Here is a 17,326-nt window from a genome sequence, read left to right on the forward strand (position 1 = left end):
TGACTCTTCACTGAACTCGGGAGTGTGACTCTTCACTGAACTCGGGAGTGTGACTCTTCACTGAACTCGGGAGTGTGACTCTTCACTGAAGTCGGGAGTGTGACTCTTCACTGAACTCGGGAGTGTGACTCTTCACTGAACTCGGGTGTGACTCTTCACTGAACTCGGGAGTGTGACTCTTCACTGAAGTCGGGAGTGTGACTCTTCACTGAAGTCGGGAGTGTGACTCTTCACTGAACTCGGGAGTGTGACTCTTCACTGAACTCGGGAGTGTGACTCTTCACTGAACTCGGGAGTGTGACTCTTCACTGAACTCGGGAGTGTGACTCTTCACTGAACTCGGGAGTGTGACTCTTCACTGAACTCGGGAGTGTGACTCTTCACTGAACTCGGGAGTGTGACTCTTCACTGAACTCGGGAGTGTGAGTGCCGACAGTGCTCCTAACCTGGAAAGTGAGCCCTTTCTGTTCTCTGCAGGTGCTTGTGCGAGCACTGAGAGCTTCGGAACATGTCTGACAATGACTGGGGCAGCTCAGTAGCATCGTGGTTAGCACAATTGCTTCACAGTTCCAGCGTCTCACGTTCGATTCCGGCTTGGGTCACTGTCTGTGCGGAGTCTGCATGTTCTCCCCGTGTGTGCGTGGGTTTCCTCCGGGTGCTCCGGTTTCCTCCCGCAGTCCAAAGATGTGCGGGTTAGGTGGATTGGCCAGGCTAAATTGCCCTTCGTGTCCAAAAAGGTTAAGTGGGAGTTGCTGGGTTGTGGGGATAGGGTAGCTACGTGTCCTTGAGTGAGTTGCTCTTTGTAAGGGCCGGTGCAGACTCGATGGGCCAAATGGTCTCCTTCTGCATTGTAAATTCTATGATTCTATGACTGGATCAAATTATAATTGTAGAAAACTGTTGGGTCTGTCTTGTCCTCGAAGGGGAGCCATCAAAATACAATCCAAACAATTTGTGATGCAAATTTACAGAAACGTCAAATTAAACCAATAATAATAAATATAACCACTTGTTGTCCCTTTCCTACTGTTATCTTAGCTTGCATCAGCTAAGTCGGAATTGATCCTGGGACCGTGTGGACCATTTAACTGGATATTCTTCTGGAGTTACTTTCTTGTGGATGTTATTATAATTTGAGTTCATGGTAAGCTCACCCATCAATGAATTCAACCATCAGGTTAGCTTCTTCTATTGCCTGCATGTCCTGTAAGAGATGGAATTCACAATCAACAGTTTGCAGTAAATATTTGACGCTGTGCTGGGTTTTGCTGACTTTCCTTTACTCAGGTTATATTCCTGATAGGTGTCCAATGAGGGTTTCTGCTGATGCTCAGAGGTACAGTGTAGTTTGCCAATGTGCCAAAGTTATCTACCATCCTCCAGCATGTGTCATAAATACTAGTTTTATTTTTCCTTTTTCATTTGTTATATCCATCCTGTGACTGTCCTTGATTTACTCATTCAGCTCCCCAATGACTGACTCTACCCTTGTTAGACTTTGCTACAAATGTGGCATGATTATTATTTTGCAGGAGCAATTTTCCAGTTCACGGCACAACGGCAACCTTGCACCATGATGGTAAACCCCTCCCATGGAATAGATATCAGGTCATCTCATTTCCTGCAACTCTGAGCTGAGCTTGTTCACCATGGTAAAGCTCAAAATGATGCGTGGGACTGACCAGGCACTGACTTTTCAAAAAGAATTGCTATTCTAAGAATGGTTGCCTCCTCAAGTTGCCACTGGTTTGTGATAGCAGCTTGTGTGTTGCTAAACAAATGGAGGAATATCTGTCGGTCTCCTCGTTCAGAGTATCAGTGCATAGTGAGTGAAAATAGGGTTCATTGTGACTTTGAGCAATAGTGTAAAATGGTCACTCCCATTATACAACTCTCCCCCCCACTTCAGCAGAAAGGAAAATGAGGAGATGCATGACAGGCTTATTCATTATCAGTCAAAAGATTTCCAGTTACACCCCAGAGAGTTTGTAATGGACACTGGGAAAATTCTGGGACTTGGAGCACAGTGGGTTACCAGTGGGACCTGGTTCGATTCCAGCCTCGGGTGACTGTCTGTGTGGAGTTTGGATGTTCTCCCCGTGGCTGAGTGGGTTTCCTCCGGGTGCTCCAGTTTCCTCCTACAGTCGGGTTAGGTGGGGTTACAGGGATAGGGTGGGGAAGTGGACCTAGGTAGGGTGCTCTTTTCAGAGGATTAATGCAGACTATGGGGCTCCTTCTGCACTGCAGGAATTCTATGGATTCTATTCTATGGATCTGGTAACATGACTGAGGAGTCAGACCAGTATCATGGTACAGAAACAGTAGGTGAATATGTTCATTATTACTGATGGTGAGGGAATATAATAATTTTTATTAGTGTCACACGTAGGCTTACATTAACACTGCAATGAAGTTACTGTGAAAATCCCCTCGTCACCACACTCTGGCGCTTGTTTGGGTACAGAGGGAGAATTCAGAATGTCCAATTCACCGAGCAAGCACGTCTTTCGGGACTTGTGGGAGGAAACCGGAGCACCCGGAGGAAACCCCGGAGACACGAGGAGAACGTGCAGACTCCGCACAGACAATGACCCAAGCCGGGATTCGAATCCAGGTCCGTCGTGCTGTGAAGCAACAGTGCTAACCACTGTGCTACCGTGCAGCCCTAATCCTTCCCGAAAAATAAGACTGGGAAGTATCAGATTAATGTGGTTTCTGCAGTGAGGTGGATGTAAGCATCTTGATCATACCCACCCTCTGGAGGTCTTGTGGTGCAGTTGATGGCCAAGGAAGGTATGTTGCCTGTAAATCATTCCAATACACCTGACGGGAGGCGGCAAAGAGTGGGAGAGGTTCCTGGTCAGCCACACAGCCGAGGGTAAGGTAAACCACTGCAACACCTTGCCAAGCATCATCATGGACCAATCCAGTGAAAGTCCATGGCTGCCAACGCCCTCTTAGGGCGCTGTACCTGAGGGAGGAGAAAGACCCGGCCTCTGACTGAATTATGCGCCGGCCACTGAGTTTTGACCAAACCAAGTGAAAAAAAAAAATCAGTTTAATACCATTTTCACAACATATTAGTCAAATTCTATATTTTTTTTACCTCTTCTTTGTTCCTGTCCTCCATGGCGGCTATGTCAGTGATGGACATGGCGTAGTGCTGTGTGTATATATTGTCATAACTGTGGAAATATGGAAATGTTCAGCAGTTCTGGCTCACACATTCCCATTCTTTCTCCCTTCCCTTTCTCTTTGGGTGGCACTCGCTGTGACTGGGACACAATTCCACGGACACCATGAGGCCTCCTGCCCCTCAGGCCCCTCCTTACAAGGTGTCAGCCAAGGTGATGTGCGTCAACATGACATCTGATTAGGGGCAAAGGGGGTGATCCTGTCATCCCCAAATGTACTTTCTATCACCGGATGATAATTGGGGAGGGATAAGACATAAGACATAGGAGCGGAAGTAAGGCCATTCGGCCCATCGAGTCCACTCCACCATTCAATCGTGGCTGATTTCAACTCCATTTACCTGCTCTCTCTCCATAGCCCTTAATTCCTCGAGAAATCAAGAATTTATCAACTTCCATCTTCAAGACACTCAACGTCCCGGCCTCCACCGCCCTCTGTGGCAATGAATTCCACAGACCCACCACTCTCTGGCTGAAGAAATTGCTCCTCGTCTCTGTTCCAAAGTGACTCCCTTTTATTCTAAGGCTGTGCCCCCGGGTCCTAGTCTCCCCTGCTAATGGAAACAACTTCCCTACATCCACCCTATCTAAGCCATTCATTATCTTGTAAGTTTCTATTAGATCTCCCCTCAACCTCCTAAACTCCAATGAATATAATCCCAGGATCCTCAGACGTTCATCGTATGTTAGGCCTACCATTCCTGGGATCATCCGTGTGAATCTCCGCTGGACCCGCTCCAGTGCCAGCATGTCCTTCCTGAGGTGTGGGGCCCAAAATTGCTCACAGTATTCTAAATGGGGCCTAACTAGTGCTTTATAAAGCTTCAGAAGTACATCCCTGCTTTTATATTCCAAGCCTCTTGAGATAAATGACAACATTTCATTTGCTTTCTTAATTACGGACTCAACCTGCAAGTTTACCTTTGGAGAATCCTGGACTAGGACTACCAAGTCCCTTTGCACTTCAGCATTATGAATTTTGTCACCGTTTAGAAAATAGTCCATGCCTCTATTCTTTTTTCCAATGGGGGGAAAAGCAGGGGGGGGGGGGGGGGGGGTCGGTGGGATCCTTCCTGGCTGGAGGCCAAAACCAGCCCACCTTCAACCAGGTATCTCAGAACAAACCACAGATTGAACCCAAGTCCTTCTCATGAAAATACTTTGAGCAAAAAAAAAAAAAGGGTTTGAGCAAAGTATTGCCTGAGGTGGCTTCTAACATTATACAACTATTCAAAAAGTAAACCTCAAACGGCAGGGTCAAAATCATGGTCTTTAACAGAGGTAAATATACGGTAATGCACTTTGGTAGAAAAAATAGAAACATAACCTATACCTTCGAAAACAAGAAAGAGGGTAAAAAGCAAAGGGACTTAGGAACACAGCTGGAATAAATCAATAAAAGCAGTATCGCAGGTCAATGGAAATGCTAATAATGCACTGGCATTTATATCTAGGTGTACAGAATTCAATAGTGAAGTTCCAAAGAACAAAGGGACCTTGGTGTGTTTGTCCATAGATCTCTGAAGGCAGAAGGGCAGGTTAATAGGGTGGTGAAAAAGGCATATGGGACACTCGCTTTTATCAATCGGGGCATAGATTACAAAAGCAGGGAGGTCATGTTGGATAGGCTTGGTTTGATTTCTCCGGAGCAGAGAAGACGGAGGGGTGACCTGATTGAGGTGTACAAGATTATGAGGGGCATGGACAGGGTGGATAGGGAGCAGCTGTTCCCCGAGTTGAAGGGTCAGTTACGAGGGGACACAAGTTCAAGGTGAGGGGCAGGAGGTTTAGGGGGGATTTGAGGAAAAACGTTTTTACCCAGAGGGTGGTGACGGTCTGGAACGCACTGCCTGGGAGGGTGGTAGTGGCGGGTTGCCTCACATCCTTTAAGAAATACTTGTCACGTCATAACATTCAAGGCTATGAGCCAAGTGCTGGCAAGTGGGCTTAGGTGGGCAGGTCAGGGGTTTTCATGCATCGGTGCAGACTCGATGGGCCGAAGGACCTCTTCTGCGCTGTAGTATTCTGTGAAGTTATTGTATCGGCTCTGACCAGGTTGTACTCGTGTGCAGTTCTGGTCTTCGTACTATCAACAGGACATAGTGGCCAGATGATATGTATCTTCCCATTATCCGGAGTCACGGGCAATGAAGCACAGGCGTACTGATAATGCAACAACTGCTATCCAAGCTGAGGCCAATGAACCCGGACGAAAACAGGAACCAAGCTCTGGGCTTTGCATTTGCTCTGGAATCGGATTATTCACAACTGATTGTGACAGCACATTTATTAATTCAACCGAGATTTAAATTTTTGGGCAGCTTACCTGTGAATGGCGTCAACTAATATGTTACCTTCATGTTGTGCCTGCACGTCCTACAAGAGAAAGAATTCATTAACATTATGCACTGTTAATATTTGGTATTTCTGGTTTGGCGAATCTTTTTTTAAGGAATTGGTTTTTGGTCTTTATTGGAGTGATTGATGGGTTTAAGTTGACCACCTCATTTGCATGATTTCTGTATTGGTGAGTTCTGCTGCGAGGGCCTCATAGAATCCCTGCAGTGCAGGAGGAGGCCATTTGGCCCATCGAGTCCACTTTGGCCCTCTGAAAGAGCATCCTGCCATGGCCCACTTCCCCCTGCCCAATCCCCGTAACCCCATATAACCTTTGAGATCAACTTAGCAAGGTCAATCTACCTAGCCTGCACATCTTTGGACCATGGGAGGAAACCAGAGCACCCGGAGGAAACCCACGCAGACACGGGTAGAAAGTGCAAACTCCACACAGACAGTGACCAGAGGTTGGAATCAAACCCGGGTCTCTTGCGTTGTGAGGCAGCAGTGCTAACCACTGTGTCAACTAGGATGGGGTGACAATCAGAGGAAAGCTGATGAACATGGACACCAATACAGTTGAGACATTGGTGAGCCTGCCAGATAGCTTCCTGTCACTATCTAGGCACTTGGAGGTCTCCGGCTGCAATGTGCCACAGGTCATCAAGCAAGCTTGGAGTCTGCCCTTTCTGAGGCAGACGTGGTGGCCAACTATTTGAGAGCCCGGCCAGACTGACCCACGACAGAGTGTCGAATGGCCACTGTCTCAGCTTCCACTGCGCCACAGCTTGAATCTCCACAACTCCTCAGTACAGCATTGGAAGCTCAGGAGGACGTGGGATCCATCACTGGTGCATCGTGGCTGCAGATCTCTGTTCTCAACGCATTAAGCAGACTCTGACAGGAGTTCGGCAGATTACTCGGGTTGCCGAGGTGCCTTCAGTGACCGGGAGTGGCAGTGACCGCATGGAGGATGAACCTATTGTTCTCGCTCAGGCTGACAGTATTTGTGCTCCCAGCATCGTCACTCTGCCAGACTGCTGCCACCCACACCAAAGCGGTGGAGTCCAAAGACAGGTTTTCAAGGCCCAGAGGCACTGGAGAGCATCCTGAAAGGCCATCAGTGTTCCACAAGCCAGGCAAAGGCAGTAAGAGAATCCATTTGGGTGAACTGCTCATTTTGGTTTGGAGTAATTGGATGGGGTGTTGGATGAAGATGTTATGGCAGTTAGATAGAGGTGGGGAATTAGGAGCAGTGATTTTGTTGGGATAAGATTTTCGGGAAAGCGTGGTGCGAGTGGCTCTCACAGACAGCCCATCCCAAGGGAAGTCCCCTGTCCTCCTCCTCCTCCTCTTTCGCCTCCTCATTCCCCTAGGTAGCAGATGAAGGCTTGTTGTAATTACACCCTTATGAGAGCCAGGCTGTGGGGGATACCACAGAATCCTGGCCATGCTGCAAAATTGTCCATAAAATCCCTACACTGCAGAAGGAAGCCATTCGGCCCATCGCGTCTGCACTGATCCTCCAAAAGAGCATTTTACCGTGGTCCACTCCCCTGCCCTATCCTCATAACCCCGCACATTGATCATGGCCAATACACATAATTTGCCCACCTTTGGACATTAAGGGGCTATTTGGCATGGCCGTGCACCTAACCTGCACACCTTGGGACTGTGGGAGGAAACCGGAGCACCCGGAGGAAACCCACGCGGACACGGGGTGAACGTGCAGACTCCACACAGTCACCCAAGGCCGGAATCGAACCTGGGACCCCGATCCTGTGATGCAACAGTGCTAACCACTGTGCTCCCCAAATTTGTCCCTAATTTTTAACCTTGCGAATACAAACTACCTGCTGACTCCTTGCACTAGGAAGCCAATCTGATCTCAGGACTCCTTTTCCCCAGTGGGACTGCCATTCCAATAAAGTTCCCTTCTATTTTCACAGCCACTTCGCTCCACCACCTTCTCCCTGGGGCTGGGAAAGTCTTAGAAGGCTGATTGCCTGCTCTGCAATGTTACACATGGCTCCAGGGCTCTCAATAAATGCTTGTTCAATGGTGAGATAGAGGAAGGGGGTTAGTCAGTATAGAGGAGGCAGCCCTTGACACCAAGCGGCCTACCTCTGGGCTTTCTTGGAGTCACGAAGATGGTGAGTAGGGCAGAATGTTGCATGTTGAAGGCAGCGAAACAGGACCTGGGATAAGGCAGCAGGAGTTGGGATGAAGCAGCGCGAGTGAGGAACAGGATAAAGCAGCAGAAGTCGGGATCAAACAGCAAACATAGGAAACAAGATCAAGCAATAGGAGTCGGGATAAAGCAGCAGGAGCTGGGATAAAGCAGCGAGAGTGGGAGCTGCAATAAAGCAGCGGGAGCCAGGATAAAGCAGCAGGAGCCGGGATAAAGCAGCGAGAGTGGGAGCTGCAATAAATCAGCGGGAGCAGGGATAAAGCAGCGAGAGCGGGAGCTGCAATAAAGCAGCAGGAGCCAGGATAAAGCAGCAGGAGCCGGGATAAAGCAGCGAGAGTGGGAGCTGCAATAAATCAGCGGGAGCCGGGAGAAAGCAGCGAGAGTGGGAGCTGCAATAAAGCAGCGGGAGCCGGGATAAAGCAGAGAGAGTGGGAGCTGCAATAAAGCAGCGGGAGCCGGGATAAAGCAGCGAGAGTGGGAGCTGCAATAAAGCAGCGGGAATGGGGGCTGGGATAAAGCAGCGAGAGTGGGAGCTGCAATAAAGCAGCGGGAATGGGGGCTGGGATAAAGCAGCGAGAGTAGGAGCTGCAATAAAGCAGCGGGAATGGGGGCAGGGATAAAGCAGCGAGAGTGGGAGCTGTAATAAAGCAGCGGGAATGGGGGTTGGGATAAAGCAGCAAGAGTAGGAGCTGCAATAAAGCAGCGGGAGCCGGGATAAAGCAGCGAGAGTGGGAGCTGCAATAAAGCAGCGGGAGCCGGGATAAAGCAGATAGAGTGGGAGCTGCAATAAAGCAGCGGGAGCCGGGATAAAGCAGCGAGAGTGGGGGCTGCAATAAAGCAGCGGGAGCCGGGATAAAGCAGCGAGAGTGGGAGCTGCAATAAAGCAGCGCGAGTTGGGATAAAGCAGCGAGAGTGGGAGCTGCAATAAAGCAGCGAGAGTTGGGATAAAGCAGCGAGAGTGGGAGCTGCAATAAAGCAGCGAGAGTTGGGTTAAAGCAGCGAGAGTTGGGATAAAGCAGCGAGAGTTGGGATAAAGCAGCGAGAGTGGGAGTTGCAATAAAGCAGCGGGAGCCGGGAGAAAGCAGCGGGAGTGGGAGTTGGGATAAAGCAGCGGGAGTTGGGATAAAGCAGCGTGAGTGGGAGTTGCAATAAAGCAGCGGGAGCCGGGAGAAAGCAGCGGGAGCGGGAGTTGGGATAAAGCAGCGGGGGTGGGAGTTGGGATAAAGCGAAAGGAGTGGGAGTTGAGATAATGCAGCGGGAGTTGGGTTAAAGCAGTGGGAAGGGGAGCCAGGATAAACTAGTGAAAGTGGGATTCCCGGAATAATACAACGGGAGTGGGAACCGGGATAAAGCAGCATTAAGAAGGCGAATGGCATGTTGGCTTTTATTGCATGGAGGATAGAAAATAAACACAGGAAGTTTTGCTATAATTTTACAGGACTTTGGTGAGACCATAACTCGAGCATTGTGCTGTTTTGGTGTCCTGATCTGAGGAAGGATGTAGCTGCCTAATAGACAGTACTATGGTTCACTGGACTGATTCCTGGGATGAAAGGGTTGTCCTGTATTGAGAACTTCAGTAGATTAGGCCTATACCCTCTGCAGTTGAGGAGAATGAGAGGTGATCTCAATGGAACGTACACAGTGCTGAGGTGGCCTGACAGGGTAAATGGTATTGTTTCTCTGGTTGGACAGTCTGGACCTAGGGGTACAGTCTCAGAATAAGGGGCTGATCGTTTACAACCAAGATGAGGAGAACTGTCATTACTCAGAGGATTGAGAGTCCTTAGTATTCTCTACCTCAAGAGGGCAGTGGATGCTCAATCCTTTACAGCATATTCAAGGCTGAGATAGATTTTGAATTCATGGGGAATTAAGGGATCTGAGGATTGGTGGGAAAGTGGAAATGAAGTCAAGCATCAGCCATGAAGTTGTTGAATGGTGAAAAGGGCTGAAGGGGCCATTTACCTTACTGCTCTTACCCATTTATTGTGTTCTTATGAAGGCACCCAGGTTGCTGCCAGGATAGCAGCACACTGAGATGCTCTTTTTGTGTGGTAGCACACCAACAGCATGTTTATGGAGTGGCGGTCCTAATGACAACAGTCACAACTATGTGTGAAGATAGTCATTTGGTGGTACAGTAAAGTCCCGCTGTTTGCGTTTACGTTCTCGTGAAACTTCGTAAACTGTGAGATCGCAAATGGCAGTCAATTAAGTTCCAGCAATGCGAGGGCAGCATTGATTTAAAAAATAATATAAACCTTTATTGTCACATGTAGGCTTACATTAACACTACAATGAAGTTACTGTGAAGAGCCCCTAGTCGCCACATTCCAGCACCTGTTCGGGTACAGAGGGAGAATTCAGAATTCTCAGCTGGTACGGGAATTGAACCCGCGTTGCTGGCCTTGTTCTGCATCACAAACCAGCTGTCTAGCCCACTGAACTAAACCAACCCTCTTTGTGTAGTTACTCTACAACACATTGTGGTACAGTACCTGCATACAACACAACAGGTGGAGGGAGCATCTGAGCAGTACAAGACATGTATTGGAAATAGTAAAATAAGACAATCCTGGGCAGCACGGCGGTGCAGTGGTTAGCCCTGCTACCTCACGGCACCAAGGTCCCAGGTTCGATCCCGGCCCTGGGTCACTGGCCGTGTGGAGTTTGCACATTCTTGCACATTGGGTTTCACCCCCACAACCCAAAGATGTGCAGGATAGGTGGATTGGCCACACTACATTGCCCCTTAATTGGAAAAAAATGAATAGGGTACTCTAAATTAAAAAAAAAAAAGAGACAATCCTCACTTAAGAATAAAAGGACTCACCTCAAAACTGGCAGACAAAATCAGGGAACATTTCAAAATTGGGCAGAGCCATTGCTGGAGCCCTGGACCGAGAGATTTGGGCATTCCCAGGTTAATTTCTATGCTCGCATCGACTTCAGCTGCAACCATTACAGGCACCGCTTCTCACCTCTTGTCAGAAAGGTGGTCAAAAAAAAATTAACTGTCCATGGACGGGACTAATGGGAGGAATCTTCCAGAGATTCTGACACCATCTCCCCGTTAAAACGTGTGGAGGTCTCTGCTCCGTCATGGCTGCTTTCTCCTCAGGGAAAGAAAACGTGGATAAGCCAACATTGCTCAGGCAATGGGTGTATAAAGTACAAAGCATAAATATGCAAAAACGTCATGCAAGGTGGGACTTTACTGTATAGAACTTGAGTATTACTGAAAAAAAGAGACATGCTTGGCAATTAACAGTTCTCTGCTGCATTCTCCGCGGCAATACCTCCAACAGAGTCTACTTGCCAGCCAATCAGCGCTCTCTTCTCATGCAGTATAAATTGTTGTTCCCTTTCCTGTTGGTTTATCTTATGAACTGTTCTGAGAGTGCAAGACGAAAAGCTTCAATAGCATGTACCTTTTCAGCAAGATGTATAAAGAGTTAGCGGGGAGGGATCTAAAAGCGAATGCGGAGCAGTTTAGCTAATTGGGGTCACAACAGTTTGATGGAATGGCAGACAATTACAACCATTACCATTGAATGTCTCCCTCATCCTCCAGTGGCGATCCTTTGGTGCTCAGATGTAGATCGGCTGTAGTGTAAAGGTCCTTTCTGTTCATTCCCTTATTTCCCCTTTCTTTTATTTTGCTGTTATCATCTTTGACCCATGGGTGATTAATGGACATGTATTTTAGTCCAGCAGCAGAGAGAATGAGGAATTCAGAAGATGCAAGACACTCTGCTAATCTCTGCTGGTTTGAACAGGACTGTTGTAACCTGCCTGCTTACCATTGGCTGGGGACTAATGACAATCCCGCAATCCTGTGGGAGTATGAGTTTCCCCAATGAGGGGGGGGGGGGAGAGAAGAGAAATCATCAGCAGACTCCCTGTATAAATAAAGCTGGTCAGTTTGGAACCAGCAGGAAGGAGTGAGCAGCAAGTGAAGTTGCTGCTGCTGTTGTATATATATGTTATTGTAAATAAATGTTATTTCTTTGTATCCTTAAAACTCGTGCTGGATTCTTCGTGGCCCTCACAAAACTGGCGACGAGGGTTAAAGTGAATAGCTGTCTACGCTGCTGAAGCCACCTCCCTGGATTTTTGTTGGATACAGGTTGGAAGTTGTTTTTTGTTACACCATGCCTCTGTACGGACGTTTGGATGTTTTTGATGCTGCGCTGGAAAGCTGGAACCAGTACGAACAACGGATGCGTTACTATTTCCGGGCAAACAATATCACCGAAAACGAGCGCCAGGTGGTCATATTGCTCACTGCCTGCAGCCCGCATACGTTTGGGGTGATTAGGAGCCTTACGTACCCAGCTGTGCCGGACACCAAAACGTTTGATGAACTTGTGAATTTAGTGGGGCAACATTTTAACCCAACCCCGTCCACGATAGTCCAACGTTACCAGTTTAATACCGCTGAGAGGACCCCGGGAGAATCCCTTACCGATTTTCTATCCAGGCTACGCAGGATTGCGGAGTACTGTGACTATGGTGAGACCTTGTCAGAAATGTTACACGACCGTTTGGTTTGCGGTATTAACAATGCGGCCACCCAGAGAAAGTTGTTAGCTGAGCCAACATTGACTTTTGAACAGGCCATTCAAATAGTATTGTCCCGAGAGAGCGCAGAACAAGGAATGCAGGAGCTACAGGGAATGGAGGTGCATGCCTTGGGGCGCAACCCCTTCCGTCCGAATACGTCGCCCCACACTCCTGCAGTACCTTGGGCGAGGCGACGTCCGGATCGACGCCAGTGGCCATCGGACATTCCTCCCTGAAGGGAGCCTTCTCCAGAACCAATGGATGAGGAGCCATGTCCGTGTCAGACTTGTAGGCGCCGACCCCGTCGCGGTCGCCGCTCTTGGGGGCGCCAGAGGTGCCGTCGTTCCGACCAAAACTGGAACCAGCCCAGGGGCCGTACCTTCCATGTGGATGAATCTGAGGCGACTACTCCCGAGGACGTGGAGACGGAGGACGACTGCCTGCAGCTGCATTGTGTGGCAGCTCCCCGGGTGGCCCCCATTAAGGTGACAGTACGGGTCAATGGTCACCCGCTTGAGATGGAGTTGGACACTGGCGCAGCGGTCTCCGTGATAGCCCAGAGGACATCCGACTGCATCAAGCAGGGTATACAGATCCTTACATTAACCGACACACAGGCCAGGTTGGCCACCTACACGGGGGAACCATTGGACATAGCAGTAACTACGATGACCCCTGTTGTTTATGGATGCCAGGAGGGGCGTTTCCCACTTATCGTGGTGTGCGGCCATGGGCCCAGCCTGTTGGATCGGGACTGGTTGCGCCATTTGCAGCTGCAGTGGCAGCACATTCTCCAAACAGTTTCTGGAGGGTTGACTGAGGTGCTAGGACGATACCCAGATGTATTCCAGCCCGGTTTGGGGAAAATAAGAGGGGCTGTTGCCGTATCCAAGTCGAACCAGGAGCCACGCCGCGCTATTTCCGGGCGCGCCCGGTGCCTTACGCCTTGCTCGAGAAGGTAGAAGGGGGCTCACTCGTTTGGAGACCTTGGGTATCATCAGGCCCGTCCGTTTCGCTGACTGGGCAGCACCAATTGTACCTGCAATGAAGCCAGATGCCACAGTTCGCTTGTGCGGCGACTATAAACGTACAGTGAATACGGCTTCCCGACTCGACCGATATCCAATGCCTCGCATAGAGGATCTCTACGCAAAGCTTGCTGGTGGACTCTCGTTCACAAAATTAGATATGAGTCACGCCTACCTACAGTTGGAGCTGGACCCTGCCTCCCGACCATATGTAACGATTAATACACACCGGGGCAATACACGTTTGCCCTTTGGAGTATCCTCTGCCTGTGCTATTTTTCAATGTGTTATGGAGGGAATTTTGAGAGGTTTACCGCGTGTCGCTGTCTACTTAGATGACGTTTTGATCACAGGGATGTCGGAGCAGGAACATTTGGAAAATCTGGAGGCTGTCCTTCGATGCTTTTCGGAGGCTGGAGTCCGTTTACGTCGCACAAAGTGCGTATTTCAGGCGCAGGAAGTAGTCTACCTGGGTTATCGGGTGGACCGCGAAGGTTTGCACCACATCGCAGAGAAGGTGCGCCCCGACTGACACTTCGTATCTTCGTTCTTTTCTTGGCCTTGTAAACTATTACGGGAAGTTCCTCCCCAATCTGGCAACTACGCTGGCCCTGTTGCATCTTCTGCTAAAGAAAAATCACACCTGGATTTGGGGTCAGCCGCAAGAAACCGCTTTCCGGCGAGTAAAACAACAATTGTCGTCGCCTGGGTTACTAGCCCACTATGATCCTGGAAAGCCTTTGCTCGTCACATGTGATGCATCCCCGTATGGTATTGAGGCCGTCCTGTCCCACAAGATGGAGAACGGGGCCGAGCGGCCGATAGCTTTCGCCTCCTGCACATTGACTACAGCGGGAAAAATGTACGCGCAGATCGAGAAGGAGGCCTGGCAGAGGTCTTTGCGGTGAAATGTTTCCACCAGTACGTGTATGGCTGCCACTTCACTGTCGTGACTGATCAAAAGCCTCTGCTGGGACTTTTCAGAGAGGATAAGCCAATACCGCCCATTGCCTCCGCACGGATCCAGTGCTGGGTTTTGTTGCTCGCTGCATACGAGTATTCTCTGGAGCACAAACCAGGAACGCAGAAAGCGAATGCCGACACACTGAGCCGATTGCCTTTATCGACCGGCCTCATGTCGACCCCCACGACCGTGAGGTGGTTGCAACCCAAACTTTTATGGACACCTTGCCTGTCACGGCATCACTGATCCGTGAGTGGACCCAGACGGAGCCAGTCCTGTCAAAGGTTCGGCACATAGTCCTGTATGGTGGGCAGCATAGACAGCTCCCAGGCGAGTTGCGGGCATTTTCCTCCAAGCTGTCAGAATTCAGCATAGTACGAAGTCTTACAACACCAGGTTAAAGTCCAACAGGTTTGTTTCGATGTCACTAGCTTTCGGGGCGCTGCTCCTTCCTCAGGTGAATGAAGAGGTCTGTTCCAGAAACACATATATAGACAAATTCAAAGATGTCAAACAATGCTAGGAATGCGAGCATTAGCAGGTGATTAAATCTTTACAGATCCAGAGATGGGGTAACCCCAGGTTAAAGAGGTGTGAATTGTCTCAAGCCAGGACAGTTGGTAGGATTTCGCAGGCCAGATGGTGGGGATGAATTCAGCATGGAAGACGGCATCCTCTTGTGGGGGACGCGTGTGATTGTCCCGGAAAAAGGACAGGAGCTGATACTACGAGACTTGCACAATGGGCATCCAGGTGTGACGAAAATTAAAATGTTGGCCCAGAGTTATGTCTGGTGGCCAGGCCTCGACACCGACATTGAGAAGGTGGCCCAAAACTGCTCTATTTGCCAGGAGCATCAGAAGCTTCCGCCGGCCGTGCCCCTACATCACTGGGAATCGCCAGGGCGGCCTTGGGCGCGCTTGCATGCAGATTTCGCCGGCCCTTTTCAAGGATCCATGTTCCTTCTATTAATCAACGCCCAGTCTAAATGGCTAGAGGTGCATAAGATGTTAGGCACAATGTCCTGCACAAAAATTGAGACTGGCTCGCTTATTGTTTTCGTATAGGACCACCCCCCATGCGGTGACTGGGGTAGCTCCCGCAGAACTCCTAATGGGCCAGAGACTTCGCACCCGCCTTAGCATAGTTTTCCCGGACATTGGCGCAAAAGTACGCCGCACACAAGAACGGCAGGGACGTTTTTTCTCAGCATCGGCCGATTCGGCAGTTTGCACCCGGTGACCCAGTGTTCGTTCGGAATTTTGCTGGTGGTGCCCCCAGTGGGTCCCTGGCATAATCTTTCGCCAAACGGGCCCTATATCTTACCAGGTGCAAGCCCAGGGTCGTCTCCAGCGCAAACATGTAGACCACGTTCGGTCCAGAAGACTATCCCTTCCAAAAATTCCCCGCCCCCGGAGCTCATTTCTACAGTCACAGAGCCCAGATACAATGGAAAGTAGTCCTCACAATCTTCCTCTGGTGCCTCACTCAACCGCGTTACAGAACCGCGTGGAGATAGAGACGCCGAGATGACGGAGGCAGCAGACTCTGACTCCGAGATGTAGTCAGAGGACGCAGAGGGGGAATCCTCGGGCCCACAGGCCGTGGATGTACAACCGTCACGCCGTTCATCACGGAAGCGCCGGTCTCCGTCTCGTTACACGCCGCCCGATCCAACGCCTCGTGCAAATGGTGTCCGGCCTGCGGCAAAACGAGTCCGACGCCCTCCTTCGCCAGGGTCTTCGGTGGATTCCTTGGACTTTGGGGGGGGGGTGGGGCGGGAGGGACGTTATAACCTGCCTGCTTACCATTGACTGGGGACTAATGACAATCCCACAATCCTAAAGCAGGGGATTAGGAATTAGATAATAGTTAACCAGTTGTATTTGCTGCATGTCTCATTATAGCTGTTGTTCTAACTAAACAGTAATTGGTTTAACCTTCCAAACCTGGTGACTGTAATTAGTGGACAGCCAAAGTCGCCTGTGTTGTGACTCCGAGTCAAGTGGGGCTGGAATTGACTGCACTGGCCCAGGGTATCGTAACAGCAAGCGCATATCCATGTGGCTGCAAAATTATTTTTGCAAGACTGACCTTTTAAATACATTCATGGGATGGAAGCTTCATTGGCAAGGCTGACATTTGTTGCCTACGCCCTATTTGTCCTCGACAAGATGGTGGAGTGAGTCTATTGAATGGCTGCAGTTGTGCGTGGTGAAGGTGCTCCTAGAATGCTGTAAGATAGGACTTTAAAGATTTTGACTGATAATGAAGGGACAGTGATGTGTGTCCAAGTTGAGATGGCGTACAGCCTGGAGGAGAACCAGGTGGTGACATATTCCCACATGTCTGCTGCCGACTGTTGTGTCAGCAATGCAGCTAGAACTGAACTTCAATCAGCTCACAATACATGAAGAAAAATGTCTTTATTTCACACCTCTATAGTTAAGATATTCTGTGCAACTATATATTGTTGAGCAATTCCATGTTTGCAAATTATTTTATTATTACCTGTTCTTCATTGTTTTCAGTAGCTTCAGTTACTTGCGATGTGCTGGTGACAGAGATGTTGGCAGGATCTGAGTCTAGGCTCTCATAACTGTGGAAATAAGAAAAAACAAGCTTGAGTAGGGTGTTCTTTCCAAGGGCTGGTGCAGACCCGATGGGCCGAATGGCCTCCTTCTGCACTGTAGGGATTCTATGATCCCATAAAGATGAAACCTTTTCAGTCAGTTGCTGGGATACAAGTCTAAAGGCCTCCAATACTTCCGGCAGGTGCTGATTCTCAACGCACGGCTCCCAGGAATATCACCTGTCTTCTCAAATCACTGCAGCTTAATCCTGACCTCGCCGAGATCCTTCTAACGGGAACAATGGAAAGTGATCAGGATTTGAAACACTGGCTGACACCCCTTCGACCCAACAGTCCAGAGGTGCTGAGGTCAGTCGTAGCACCCTGTCATCCCAGGTGACACTCAACATGCTCTGTGGCATCAAGCTTGGTATGCTAAACCTTTTATTTCAATATTTTTATTAAATACTT

At 49.3% G+C, this 17,326-nt stretch overlaps 1 protein-coding gene across 3 annotated transcripts in view; it reads right to left on the reverse strand.

The window, feature by feature from the left end:
• LOC140402489 (uncharacterized) overlaps nucleotides 1-17,326 on the reverse strand; it is a 143,076-nt gene that overhangs the window by 60,772 nt on the left and 64,978 nt on the right. For 2 of the 3 annotated variants that reach the window (XM_072490320.1, XM_072490321.1), the window contains exons 8-11: nucleotides 16,795-16,882; nucleotides 5,521-5,570; nucleotides 3,107-3,185; nucleotides 1,155-1,204 (exon numbers count right to left, since the gene is read on the reverse strand). In XM_072490320.1, the coding sequence (XP_072346421.1) occupies nucleotides 1,155-1,204; nucleotides 3,107-3,185; nucleotides 5,521-5,570; nucleotides 16,795-16,882 (267 nt within the window). Of the gene's footprint in view, nucleotides 1-1,154; nucleotides 1,205-2,754; nucleotides 2,972-3,106; nucleotides 3,186-5,520; nucleotides 5,571-16,794; nucleotides 16,883-17,326 lie in introns of all 3 variants that reach the window. The other variant, XR_011938144.1, reaches the window with a different exon arrangement.

The sequence above is a fragment of the Scyliorhinus torazame genome, chromosome 25 (assembly GCF_047496885.1).
Source record: "Scyliorhinus torazame isolate Kashiwa2021f chromosome 25, sScyTor2.1, whole genome shotgun sequence".
Lineage (NCBI taxonomy): Eukaryota > Metazoa > Chordata > Chondrichthyes > Carcharhiniformes > Scyliorhinidae > Scyliorhinus > Scyliorhinus torazame.